General features: G+C 49.3%; 1 protein-coding gene across 1 annotated transcript in view; it reads right to left on the bottom strand.

Annotated features, from left to right (window-relative positions):
* The window catches only part of LOC116822849 (C-type lectin-like), a 47153-nt gene extending 33333 nt beyond the window's left edge, over nucleotides 1-13820 (bottom strand). Inside the window, exon 1 of the mRNA XM_032776997.2 lies at nucleotides 13742-13820. Within this exon, the coding sequence (XP_032632888.2) occupies nucleotides 13742-13820 (79 nt within the window). The remainder of the gene's footprint in view (nucleotides 1-13741) is intronic.
* Between the last annotated feature and the right edge of the window lie 212 nt (nucleotides 13821-14032).

A 14032-nucleotide genomic window follows, 5' to 3' on the forward strand; every position in this document is an offset into this window, starting at 1 on the left:
AGGTTTAAAACAAAAAAAGAAGTATTTTTTCACATATTATAGTCAACCTGTGGAACTCCTTGCTAGAGGATGTTGTGAAGGTCAAGACCATAACAGAGTTCAGAAAAACACTAGATAAATGCATGGAGGACAGGTCCATCAATGGCTGTTATCCAGGATGGACAGGGATGGTGTCCCTAGCCTCTGTTTGCCATTATCTGGCAATGAGCAACAGGGGATGGATCACTTGATGATTTCCTGTTCTGTTCATTCCCTCTGAGCACCTGACATTGGCCACCATCAGAAGACAGGATACTGGGCTAGATAGACATTTGGTCTGTCCCAGTCTGGCCATTCTTATGGTCTTATGTTCGTATCATTTGGAAAAGTATCTGTGGGAGTGAAGTGAGCGGGACAGTGAGAACTCCAGGAAAGGAATGCATGGGCTGAGTTTGATGAGGGCATGGGAAAGAGTGGTGAATGTGATAAAGGGGAATACGGACACACACCTGCTCAGTCAGAGCGTTCTGAGGGACTTCAAGATCTCAGTTCGCACCCCCATAGCTTTAATCATACTCAGTAGTGTCCTTAATGAAGGCCTTATTTTCTTTTCTGTCCTGCCTTTTGATTGCCCTCTGTGCCATGTGTTCTGACTTTTCTGCATCTCAGTATTGCAGCAGCTCACAGAACATGTCCTCCTTTCTCCATCTCAGCACTGAAATTCCTATGGCTGGAGCACAACTGGAACTGCATAGCCTCCTCTCCCCAAACACTGAGCAGATCCAGCTGCTCGGCAGTGGTAGAAGTGGGAGATCATTTGCTGCTTGGAGCCACCATGGTAAACTGGGAAGATGTGATGTGAGCTCTCCATGCCAAGCAAACAGGAAGTGGAATTTCAAAAATTCTAGGGACATTAAAGGGGGAGGGGCAGATGATTGTTTACCTGGTTTCAGGGCAGTGGAGTTGGAACTGGTGACCAGAGGGGTCAGGGTGGACATTGTGGGACACCTTCTGGGAACCAATTAAAATGATGAGATCAAGTGCAGTGTCTACACTGGCACTTTGTCAAAAAAAACTGAAGAGTTTTGTCACCAGAAGTGGCATCGCAGTGTGTGCATCCCCACTGCTTTGCCATCGAAAGCCAGGGCCGCCCAGAGGATTCAGGGGGCCTGGGGCAAAGCAGTTTCGGGGCCCCCTTCCATAAAAAAAGTTGCAATACTATAGGAGGCCCCTGTGGGGCCTGGGGCAAATTGCCCCACTTGCCCCCCCTCTTGGCGGCCCTGCCACTAGACCTGATTATCATTGATTTCGTGTGCATAGTTAACAAACAAAAGGACTATCTATGGAGCGTAATCAGCTCTGTCCTTAAACAGTGGAAAGGGGCAGGCGACATAGTACCTGTGACTCAGGCAGACCAGCAATCAAAAACACCTGTTCCCACCCTCTCTCGAAGTGTGTCCAATCAGCAACAGGCTAATTTACAGTTCTATGCCTTTACTTGACTACATATAAGAACACATTTCATTCCCACCTCCCTACACCCCCGGCATTCAGTGATTTGATAACCCAACCCACAGCCAAAATCTACTTTTACTTGGGCAACAAGATCTGTTTTGCTGGATACCTAGGTAGATTAGGGTGTAGATGTAAATAAAATCTGGTCCTGAAACCTTTCCCCCAGTCCCCAGCTCACTACTTGCTGTCAAGGAGAGCTCATTTACTTTGCTACAAATCAAACTTGCCAAGTCACCGAAATGAATGCACTGGCATCGTCATAAAAACAAAAGTGTATAAGGAAGCTAGTCTATGTTTTTTTCATACTTTCAAATCTCTTTATACTTTTTCAGATACATGTATTTTACCATACACTTTATATGCTTTAAAGTATGTATTAATGTCTCAATTTCAATTCAAATTTCCAAACAATCATAAATTGGCAACATTGCACATAATTAATTCACAAAACTGGTGGAGGGGTGTTTGGGGAAAATGCTGGTGGGGTGTAGGGGGTGTGTGGTAGGAAATCCCTGAACCACTCTAAACATAGAAGGCTCAGGTTGTGTGGACACATTTCATCTTGGCCATTTTCAGAAACAGAGGCAAAGGATTTCCCCACCCCTCTTCACTGGGACAGCCCTGGATTCTTTTGTATTTCCTTTCAGTAAATACTGAGAGTACAGGAAAGTAAAGTAGTGAATCGGGAGTGAGACAACTTTGTTTTGGCAATTCGATGACTGGAACAAGCCATGTCGGTCAGCCATGGTCTCAGCAGCCAGATTAGTTTTAGATCATGCAGACTTCAGATTTGGATATGGACCAGTGATGTCTATTGTGCTTGGACAGTTCTAGTTAATGTGCCTAAGTACAACTTTGCGATGATCTACTGCCCCAGAAGGATCTAAGTCGAAATATGTTAAACATTGGTAAACAGACAATTACAAAAAAATATTAATTAACCAATAACCAGATCCATCAAAGGTGGACTTCATAACAGCTACCGACTCCCCTCAACATCTTTTTGTTGTTAAAAAAAAATCATATAAAAAATTAACATGGGAAAATATAAATGAAAGAAAAAAACAAGTATCTTGAACTCATCTTGATATCCCCGAATAATTTTGCATGCCATGTAATCATACTACTGATCTCTGGCCACTGTTAATACTCTACGCATTTACAAAGCGAGAGGTAAGCTGCAGTACTGAGCACAAATCTCAATGTCTGTGTCAAAAAGGAATGAAAAAGTATAATTTAACATGACTCTTTAATCCTGAAAGCAGGACCCATTCTTCTCTCTTCCCAGGAGGAAGCAGGAGAGCAACCATTCTCACTGCCAGTCCCTCGCCACGTCAAGGCATCATCTTTACCTAAACAGCCCCTGGCAACCTAACTTCTACACCTTTGTTAAAAATTAAGAACTCCTATTGGAAAAATATCATTGCATAATAAATAAATAATACATGTAAAGAATAAATGAAATGTAAGCATAATAAAGCTCAAAGATAGGGCAACAAGTACTCCTGTTCTTTTGCAGTACAGACAATAACCGGGCTCACTCTGAAACCTGCACAAATAGGCGTGACCAGATCAGCCCATAGCAGTAAAAGTAGGACCCACCCCCTCCCCAGTCGGGCGCCCACCATCCACACCCTCTTCACGCCTCGGTCCTATCACTGACTTGCGGCGTCTCCTCCTAGTCAGTCCCCCCCACCACAACTCACCTCCTTTCACTGTCTCCACTCCCTGCCAGAAACCCGTCTCATGCCTGCCCCGATAAACCGCCTGCTGTCCACTGCTTGCCTCTTTGCCACCTGCCACTGGCCCACCGCTCACCCCCGACTTGCCGCTGCAACCCTCCCCCCCCCCCCGCAGTATATAAACCTCAGCTCAAAAGACCCAGGCCTGATCACTATATACTGCCACAACAGCAACTCAACGGGGTCACTTATTTCTGCACACACCATATCAATCATGCAGTTGTAGGTTAAATCTCATGCATTTTGCACTTTTGTATAACTTTTATCATGAACTTCTGTATGGAACCTTGTATATGTTATAGTGGGCCCAAGATTAGAATAATTAAGGTTGAACAAGAAAATGTCTCATTGCTAGAATAGAATGAGATCTTTCCTCCACTTTGTAATCAATTGCCCTATTGAATAATGAGTGGAATGAGATAGTGTGTGCGAGGCAGGCCCCCAGACAGCCTGCACCCTCGAGAGGGACCGGGAGGCCAGACACCCCCCAGACCAAGGAGCTTTGCCTAGGGCTAGTGGGAACAGAGTCTGGTGCTGCTGGGTGTCAGTTGCAGTCTCTGGGCTGGCGGCCGGGTGGGACCCCCAGTGAGAACGACAGAGCTGGAGAAGACTTTGACTTAACCTACCACCGCAGTAGGTCCTCCCGGCCAGGATGGGCCATGTTGCTACCCCCCAGGCATCCTGCTTTCCCTCCTGGCCTCTCCCAGCACTTGCTATGATTCTGTGTGCTGCTCAGGTGGATTCAAGTGAGCCCTGTCACGGCGTCCCACGGCTTTTGCCTCTTGGAATCTGCTCGCCCGAGACCCTACGCGTTCAGGACTTGTGGGGCCCCCTTCCCTGGAGCAGGTTGTTCAGGAAGAACTTACCACGTCTTCACTCCTGGCGTTCTCTCCTTCGGCTTCGATCCTCTGCCCCTCCGTGGGGCCCCAAGCGAGCCCACCCAGGCAGGGGCCTGGGGCAAGCCACAGGGTTCTGCCACCCCACTTTGAGACGTACTTTGAGCCTGCCAGTAAAACAGAGTTTATTCGATGACAGGACAGTCTAAAACCAGAGCTGTAGTACTGAGAACTGGCATCCCTCAGCGGGTCCATTTTGGGGGCAGTGAGCCAGACCCTGCCATTCTGCACTTCCACTCCTCGTCCCCAGCCACCCGACTAACAACCCCCTCCAGTCCTCCTCCTCTCCTCGCCCCTTTCCCGGCCAGGAGGTCACCTGATCTCTTTGTCTCCAACACCTTCAGCTGGCACCTTTGCAGAGGAGGGGCCCCACGCCCATCAGTGCTTAGTGAAAAGAGTTGCCAGCATTTATGTGCACTGGCCCTTTGCTCGTTAGCAATCACACACCCTATCCCACCCACCCAGATATAGAACTGCCTAGGGGACGCTGAGGCACCAAACAGTATCAGAGCAACATTAAGAACAGTCCAGTTCTCATCACACCCTCAACCCTCTGCTAAATTCCCCCCTGTTTTGCGACCACTCCCCCCCGCAAAGCTGGTCTAAATTATATTGTCTGCAGGGAAATGAGGAGCCATAGTTTAATGGAAATTTTCAGCCCCTACAGCGGTCTTGCAGCAGGGTGCAGGGAAAACAGAGTTGATGGGAAGGGAACTGGTTTGGATAGGAGCCCCAGTCCCCTTCCTTTCCAAAATAATTTGGAAAGGGAATTAGATCATGCTGTGCCTCAGTTTCCCCTTCTGCAGGGAGATAGGGGGGAGATAAAAGTCTCAGCCTGCCGTGCCATTTTGCAGACCAGGGGCTTTTTTCCTGGGTTACATTACATGATCCAACTTTAGTTCTGAAACAGACTCAGGCAGGCACAAACTCACCCTCAAACAGCAACACCCTGAAAACCACAACACCACCCCAATATTACAAACCTAGGGGGAATCACAGGGTCAAACACTCACGGTTGGAAGTCCCCAGCAGCTCTTCAGGTGAGTGAGTGAGGTCACTGCAGAGATTATTCCTGTTTCACACCGGACCAGAAGCTCAGTATTGTCTCTTCCAGGTGAGTGAGTGCTCAGTGCTGGGGGGAGGGGACGGGAGAAGAAAGGCTACAGCTTGCAGCCTCTCCCCCGCTCCTGACCTGCACTCAGCCGCTTGACCAGAGGCAGAGCCAGTCTCTGGTTGCCTAGCAGCAGCAACAGCTGCTGCTTCCCAGAGACAGCCGGCGCTGGCCGGGGCCCCTTCAGGCTGCGGGGCCCGGGGCAAATTGCCCCACTTGCTCCCCCCTCTGGGAGGCCCTGTCGAAAGCTGCCTATTGCCCCAAAACTCTGTACAGTAGACCAGGCCTCAGTGATTGATTGATGGGCCTTGCTCACATGCTCAGGGTCAGGGACCAATTTTTCCCCAGATCAGATTGGCTTGGACCTTCGGGCTTTTTTGCCTTCCTCTGCAGGGTCAGGTGCAGCTCACTTGCTCGCATCACCTGGGCCTGTGTTACTTAACCAGTTCCCTGGATTGCAGACCCTTGGGTATTGGGGCACCTGGATCCCTCTGATTCTCCCCCTAAGGCCCACAATAGGTTAGTTTCCAGAAGGCAGCTCTACTTTGGCCTAGTTGTGGGTGTTAGATATGGTGTGTGCAGGATGGGTGGTTAGTGCCTTGTGATACACTGGAGGGACTAGATGTTCCAGAGGTCTCTTCTGGCCTAAAACACTATGACTCTATAACTTGTGATCAGCCAGCTCCTCCACTCCAAGACCCCTCACCTGTCCATAGCATCCCCCAGGGATCCAGCATCTCCCTATCCTGCTCAATATTCACAAGACATAGCTAGGAATATGGACTGAAGGGCGAGGCACAGACCATTTTAGTGTGTGTCAGGGTTCCCTCTCCACTCTGAACTCGGGGGTACAGATGTGAGGACTTACAGGAAAGACCCCCCAAGTTTATTTCTACCAGGTTAGGTTAAAACTTCCCCCAGGCACAAATCCTTTCCTTGCCTTGGATGGTACTGCTGCCACCACCAAGTGATTTTGACAAAACTCCAGGAAAAAGGGCCACTTGGAGTCCCCGTTTCCCCAAAATATTCCTCCAAGCCCTTTCACCCCCTTTCATGGGGAGGCTTGAGAACAATATACCAACCAATTGGTAACAAAGTGAGCACAGACCAAACCATTGGGTTTTTAGGACACTGAAAATCAAACAGGTTCTTAAAAGAAGAATTTTATTTTAAAAAAAAAAGAATCACACCTGAAAAATCAGGATGGAAGGTAACTTTACAGGGTAAATAAAAAGATTTAAAACACAGAAGATCCCCCTTTAGGCTCAGCTTCAAAGTTACAAAAAACAGAAATAAAACTCCCTCTTAGCAAAGGGAAAATTCACAAGCTAAAACAAAAGATAATCTAATGCATTTGCTTGCTTTTACTTACAATTTCTGTAATTTTACATGTAACGTTTCAGGTATCTTTTCAAGCGATGGTTTAGCTGCTTGGTCTCTCCCTTTCTCCAGAAAGGGCACAAACAAAGAGAGCACAAAGAAAACCTCTCTCCCTCCCTCCAGATTTGAAAGTATCTTCTTTCCTCATTGGTCCTTTTGGTCAGGTGCCAGCCAAGTAATCTGAACTTCTGAGCCCCTTAGAGGTAAAGTGACTCTGTAGCTCTGGCCAGAAGGGATTTTATGTTACTGTTGTTACCCTTCTCTTCATATTTATGACAGTGTCGCCATTTTATTGTCCCATCAAAAGGTGACAGTTGCTGCCACAGTTTCAATTTCCATTGTAATATAAATCATGATCAAAAGATCCTTCCCCCAATTAAGTTGAGCAGTGTCCTTTTCCCCTCAGGTTCTAAAGTCCAGCAACCCAAAAGTCCCTTTAATGTGCCTATCCCATCTCTGCACCCCACTCACAATTGCTGTCCTTGGACTGTGCAAACCTAGAGATCAGAGGTGCATCTGCTGAGTTCACCTCCCACCCTGGGTAGAAGTGGGAGCGAGGAGGCACTTTATACAGTCACTCACTCATCACCCGCTCTCCACCAGCCACCCCGCCAGTAGTACTGTTCCACCAGCCACACTGGCCACTCACCACAACTCCCCCCACAACAGTTTAAGAGCCTCCTACTTAACACAGCTGACAGTGAGCTCTGTTGTTAGTGGGGAACCTCACTGCTAGCACACACTGTGCAGTATCTTGCAGCAGAGACACTATCCCAAAAACAGACCTAAACTTAAACATGAACAATTTCAGCTCTACAGTATGTAACAAGACTCTCAATTGAATCTAAACCAGCTTACATTTCATAGAATAGAAAGAACCCAGTGATTCCAGGAACTTCTACACACTGCCCACCCCCTAGCCTCTTATAACCTATGGGCCACTGGAACCATATCCCATGTCTAGTGAGTGATATTAAGCTGTGGGTGTGTCCCTCAATTAGGAAATGCCAAGCACAATTCTGCTGCCCTCGATTCACATAACAAGGATAACAACCCCTTATTACTCTTGCTTCAATAGCAAGGAGACTGGGGATCCTACACCAGCCAAAAGTGACCGCTTGGGCAAACAATCCCATGATGCTGAGCACCAAGCAGGGTGCATGTGCCCATGCAAAGGAGATGAGCTCCTGGTGTCCTTTCCACAGCTCACCGCTAGATGTCAGGGGAGAGCTCATTCGGACTCTGCTTACCCACGTAACACTGGAGCCAGGCACGGTGAGCGGATGGGCAGAGCGAGGGGACCAGGGCAGAGGACCCAGCACAGGGAGATGTCACCAGATCACAGGCCCTGGCAGGCCAGACTTGGGAGTGGCATAAACCTGATGGGGCGGAGGGACAAGGAATAGGCTGTGAATTTTTTTTGAGTCCCAGAGACTGTCTGCCGCATCCCATCGGGCAGGTTCCTGGATCTTTCCACCTTTTCCATTTTTCACTCATTTTTTTGCAGTTGCTGTTTAATCAGTTGTGTGTGGTTTAAACACAATGCAGCAATGGCTGGGTCAGGGAAGTGGCTGCTGAGCAGAGATTACCCCATAATGGGGACACGGAAGCTGCATTTTGAGTCTCCCATGGTGATATCGAGGATCAAGCGCTCCAGGGATTCTCGGTCCGACCTTATCAGGGTTACAAGAACTCTGCCACATGGGAAAGGGAAGTAGAGTCCTCCAGGGCAGGCAGGCAGGCATCCAGGGCGTGGAGTCAGATCCTTTCACTATCCGATTCCATCAGGGTAGAATAGACACCAGGAAACTTCCCCATGACAGTGGGACCATTCCCTGGTTACATTTGCCTCAGTTCCCACCTTCCAGTCTGACCATTGGATGGACAAATGTCCCTTAATGCACCACTCCCCCTTCCCCTCCACTGCCTCCCACTCCCCACTGGTTTCCCGCATCAGAGAAGTCCTAGAATTCAGGGGTGTCTTGCATGACTTCACCTCCCGCCCTGGGGATGCTGAGCAAAGGCCCTGCTGCTGTCGCTGCTCACACTGTTGCTGCTATCTCTGTCCCTGCCCCTTTGCTGTGGGCTCATCGCTGGCTCTACCACATTTGCCATTTGCTGCTTCTGCCTCGAGCTGCGACGCTGAGTTCTGAGGCTCTGGCAATTTGCCCAGCACTTAGTGATTTCCCTAGGTATGGGGGGGACCCCCCTGCTGCTGCATTCTGTATCGACTTGGGTCACATTGTCTTTAAACAGAGCCCCCAGCCCAAGGAGGAGAGAACACCTGCCCCCCTCCTCGGGCTCTTACTGGATGTGGGGTCACTCGCCCCGCTCAGCGCGTGAGGGTCCATCAGGCAGGTTGGGGATGTTTCTGCTGCCCTCGACTCGTACACTGAGGATAACAACATTTCACACCCCTGCGTCCCAGATTAACCCCGACCAGCCCAAACTGAGCACTGCGACAAAGCAGGTCTGTCTGCCAAGGGCCTAGACAGCCCAGGTGTGTCAGATACAGTCTGCTCCTGAGGTCTGTTCCCCAGCTCACCCCACAGGGCAGGGGGGAGCCCGTTCAGATCCCGCTCACACACACAGGGCTGATTTTGTCCAGCTTGTGCTAAACCAACGGATTCCTTGAAAGGAGCTGTACTGTGGGGGTCCCCTACCCATGTTTTTACCATAATGCGCATCTAAACTAACTTCTTCTCTTTGAACCCTCAAAACAGGACAGGAGGGAAGAGCACCCAAGGCGGGGAGCTAGATGAATGGGCCATGTCTCAGGGGTAGCGATGCCCCATGCCCTCATTCCTTGTTCATTCCCTTTCCTGCCCCTCAGGGACTGGCTCTGGGGTGCTGAGGCTGGGGCCAGGTGACGCAGGGAACTGTCCATGCCAGAGTCAGGAACACAAGAAAGGAGAGACACACTGAGCTGAATGCTGGAGGGAAAGTTTATTATCACTTCACTGTGCTGAGAAGAGCAGAGCATGGGTGCGACAGGGAGAGAAGGGAGCAGAGCAGAGCGGGAGCGACACAGCATAACTCAGCGATGCTTTGCAGAAGGGATTTTGCAGCTGGGGACACAGGATCTGGGGGAGCCAGAGGGTCCCAATTCACTCACAGCCCAGGTGTTGGGAGCTCCCAAGGTGCAGGAGAGCTGCCTCCCCTAGGCTTTGCGCTTACAAATGAAAGGGAATCTGTCTTCACAGGGATAATCGTGCCATTTCTGAAAACCTAGAAAGAAAAACAGAAATGACCTCTGGGGTGGGGCAGCCTGGGCCATTCCTGCTCTTACAGTGACCCCTCCTCTGCCTCGTTCTGTGCCCATCGGAGAAGATCCCAGGTCCTGTGCACAGCCCTGAGGAAGAGGAGGGTGATATGGAGCCCTGAGCACCCCAGATTGGGGCAGCCCCGTCCTGCAAAGAGAGGCCTAGGTTCAGTGCGAAAGGGGAGACGCCTGGTCCATGTGCTACTGCTCCTACCTCCCCCACCCCACGTGCCCCCCACCCCAGCCAGAGGGCAAAGGAGAGAGCGAGAGCCCTGCCCCGGGACTGGGGCCACCAGCTCAGGAACTGGGCTGCTGCCTCCTCCCTGCTGAGTGAGCTGCCCCCAACCAGGCCCCCTCCATGCCCTGCCCACCTGGGTCTGGCTACACCCATGGGGACCTCTGTCCCAGGCTGGGCTCAGCCGCCATGCAGAGGGGATGTGTCCCTGCCCCAGGAGTCAGTGTCACCAGCCTGCTGTGCACGGAGCAGCATGTTCCTCCCTCAGACCTCGTTACCCCTCTGCTCTGGGGGTGTCTGGGCCCATGCCCGGGGGCTGCCCGGCTGTGGTATTCCTGCATAGTCAGGCCAGAGAGAGCCCAGGGAAGGACAGTCCTGGGGCTGGGCTGGGCGGGCTCAGCCCCTCAGCAGCACCCCAGACCCAGAAGGGAGCTCCGCGGGGGGTATAGGGCATTCTGTTGGGTATGGGTTTCTGCTGCTGTTTGATTCTATAAGAGCGGGCAGACCCGGTCAGACCGAAGGTTCATCTAGTCCAGTGTCCTGGCTGCCAACAGTGGCCAGTGCCAGGTGCTCCAGGGGAATGAACAGAGCAGGGACTCATCGAGTGCTCTATCCCCTATTGCCCATTCCCTATCCCTGTCCAGAGACTGTAGGCCTAGCTGCACCCATCTGCCAGCACCAGGTCTGACAGAGAGCAGGACTCCTGGAACTGCTAGTTGTGCACAAGCTTTGTAGCAAGGCCTCTCTGGCCCTGGTCTGGGGAGGGGGCCTGGGGGCACTGAGCTCTGTCCCATCATTGGCTGGATACACCCAGAACATTGTGCCCCCTTGACCCGCCAGGGCTCCCATGCCACAAGCCCCGTGATTCGTTCAGCTTTGCCAGGCGCCCAGGCAAACCCCTCTCCCTGTTCAGCTCATTCGTGGATTCTGAACTACGACTGCGGGCTCTGGGCACGGCCGTTCACCAGTGACGCTGTGATGGTGCTGCCCGTGGGAGCCAGCTAAGGTCACTCAGTCAGGGTGAACTGCTAACAAAACGGGGCAGACAAATACCAGACGCTGGTGGTTATTCCACTACTTAGATTTACCAACCAGCACAAAACAGCTTCTGTAGTACCTCACTGGTTACTTAGAAGTTTAAACCACGCAGTTCCCTTAAAGTGCCCAGCCTCAGGCCTCTGTTCAGAGACACCTGTCAAACATATGATGATGATTCCTGAGAATCTTACTTCATCATATAAAAGAAAAGGTTTTTCCAATCCCAAAGGATCAGCCACATACCCAGGTCCAATTATAACTTAGATTTTACCCACAATACACGCTTATAGACAATTCTTATTGACCAAGCTAAAATTTATTAGAACAGAAAAGAGAGAGAGTGTTGGTTAAAAGATCAATATACATACAGACTTGTATTTCAAAGCTCTATTCATTTAGATATCTTGCTAACCAGTCCTTAAGGTTCACCCATGGGTCAGGTCAGTCGGTGAGGTGAGTTAATTAACTCTCTGGCCCTGTCACCTTTCAGAGAGATATTATATTATACTCACAACATTACACCCCCAATGCAAAATTGATGCAGGAAGGGATGACGCCAACATCACTGACTGCATCCCAAAAGTTCCCCATTCTGGGTTCTGTCTTATTATAGCTTGTACTGGGTTAGAAGCCATATTAGTGTATAACAAATGTTTTACCAAACTCATGTTCAATAACATGATTGAATTTCCTTACAAACTTAAGGTTAAACTTGGTTAGAACAATAGTGGATTGGATCGGATCTGCTCTTGCAGCAGGATTCCTGTTGTGGCAAATTGCCGGTACTGTTCTGCTGGGTCTCACGCTTTTTCTTCTCTGGGGTAGGTTCAGGGCGCTATTGCTTGCCTCTGAACCAGTTCTTAATCACTCCACTAGTGTCCTTGGAGGAGGGGAGTGGAGATGGAGGGACCTGGGCCCGCCCTCTACTCCAGGTCCCAACCCAGGGGCCCTGGGGGTTGTGGTGAACCACTTGAACTAGCGGTTCCTTCCCCTGGGTTACTTCCCTCTCCTACCCTTCAGCTTGTGAAGGGCTCCTTGCCTCTCTCCTACACAAGTCTGGTGCCCCTTACCTAGGGTTTCTTCTGGACTTCACAATCCACCACAGCACTCCTCCAAACCTTCTATTTCTCTCTGATCAAACTCTTCTCTTCTGCAACCTACACTCTGCTCCAATCCAACCTTCCTCCTTCAACTCCCACACTGACTGAAGCAGGGGTTTTTATCACATGACTGGAGTCAGGTGCTCTAATTGGAGTCAGGTGTTCTAGTTAATCTAAAGCAAACCTTCCTCCCTTGGCAGGGAATAAGGCCCCCTGCTAAAACTCTCATGCTGCCCTCTGGCCCTGCTGTATCACAGTGTATATCTCATATGCTCTTGCCAAGAGCTAAAGAAACTAGCTATTTTATCTGCACAAGCTCTGGGAAATGCTTGGAACCCAATTAACATTAAATCAACAGAGATATTAATGTTGTTCACAGTGTAGGAATCTTGGCATTTAGCCATACCATCAATACGGTAGTGTGCCTCACTTTCCCTTTTCATACAGCACATCAGGTCTGGAATGTCTTTTCTTCTGTGAAAAGTTCCAAGACTGTTTACAGGCACTAGCAGTGAAACATCAGCATAACAAGGCCTTTTAACATAAAGTGTGTTCTCATCTATTTCTCTTAACATGTTCAAGGGATTTCCCAAAAGACTAGGCACATTGTACATTTTTACAGTTTTTGGTAACAGCAATACACTAGTTACAAAAATTACCATTAGCAATGACAACAAATTCATCGCAAGTGTCCATGTATAATCATGTTTGTCGTGCCAGACCTTTGGCTTAATACCATTGGGGTTTTGACATTTTAGGGTTAACCTGCAGCTTCCCTTTGCAAAATTAAGGTCTCTCTTTCCTTCTCCTTCTGCAGGATCAAACCCTGATTCCTCTTGCTTAACCAAATTCCCTGGCTGATGGGGTGGGCTCTCTTTGCTAACAGCTATTAGCAAGTCCTTCTTCTCCCTGCCAGTCAGGTAATTTGCATCAACACAGACACTATCTTTTAGATTTTCAGCTGCTACCCATTCCAAGGCTGGACTCTGCTTTACAGAGACACTACACAAATCCAAAGGGTTTGAGGGTGGGAGTTTGTTTGCTCTTCCCTGCATCCTCAAGCACTTAGACATAAAACCGTTTAGCTCTGAAACACCAGTAACCCCATTTCTCCTCAGACCCTGAAGCACAGACTGCTCACTTACAGAATTAGCATGGAGACAGTCCTGTCCCAACATCACTGTCTTCCCAACAAGCTGGCCACACACAGCCACAGGGTTATAGGGCTGCTCAACTTCCTTAACGACTGCTACTCTATCTGAGACCTTTTTAAAGCTACCCCCACTGGATCCTTCAAAAGGAAAGTCAGTGGATCCATTCACAACAGAAAATTTCTGGCTGTTAGGAACTGAAACTTTCTTGATTAAATCACTTTTACACCCTTCAGTTGTACCAAACTGCCTGCACAGATTACCATGAGGATTTCTTTCCTTAGCAGCTTTTCTAAGCAACAAGTCACCCCTTACAGACATTCTGCTCTTACCTTCTTCACCTAGGACTTGCTTTAAAGAAACACTGTCCTGATCCACAACAGACTCCTTCTGGGTCTCACTTACATCCATGATTACCTTTGGCCCATCAGGCAGATTTCTACCCACTTCCCTTTCAGGCAAACTTATAGACTTACTAGATAAAAGGTTAGAGGTTCTCTCCTTCCCTCTGCAACTTTCCTCATAATCACTGGCAACCTTCACGTTGTCAGGTTCAACACCCACAAGTTTAGGAATCTTTTCCTCCTTTTTACAACTTGTTAATCTGTCAGTAGGTAACACAA

This window comes from Chelonoidis abingdonii, chromosome 1 (genome assembly GCF_003597395.2).
Source record: "Chelonoidis abingdonii isolate Lonesome George chromosome 1, CheloAbing_2.0, whole genome shotgun sequence".
NCBI classification, from domain to species: domain Eukaryota; kingdom Metazoa; phylum Chordata; order Testudines; family Testudinidae; genus Chelonoidis; species Chelonoidis abingdonii.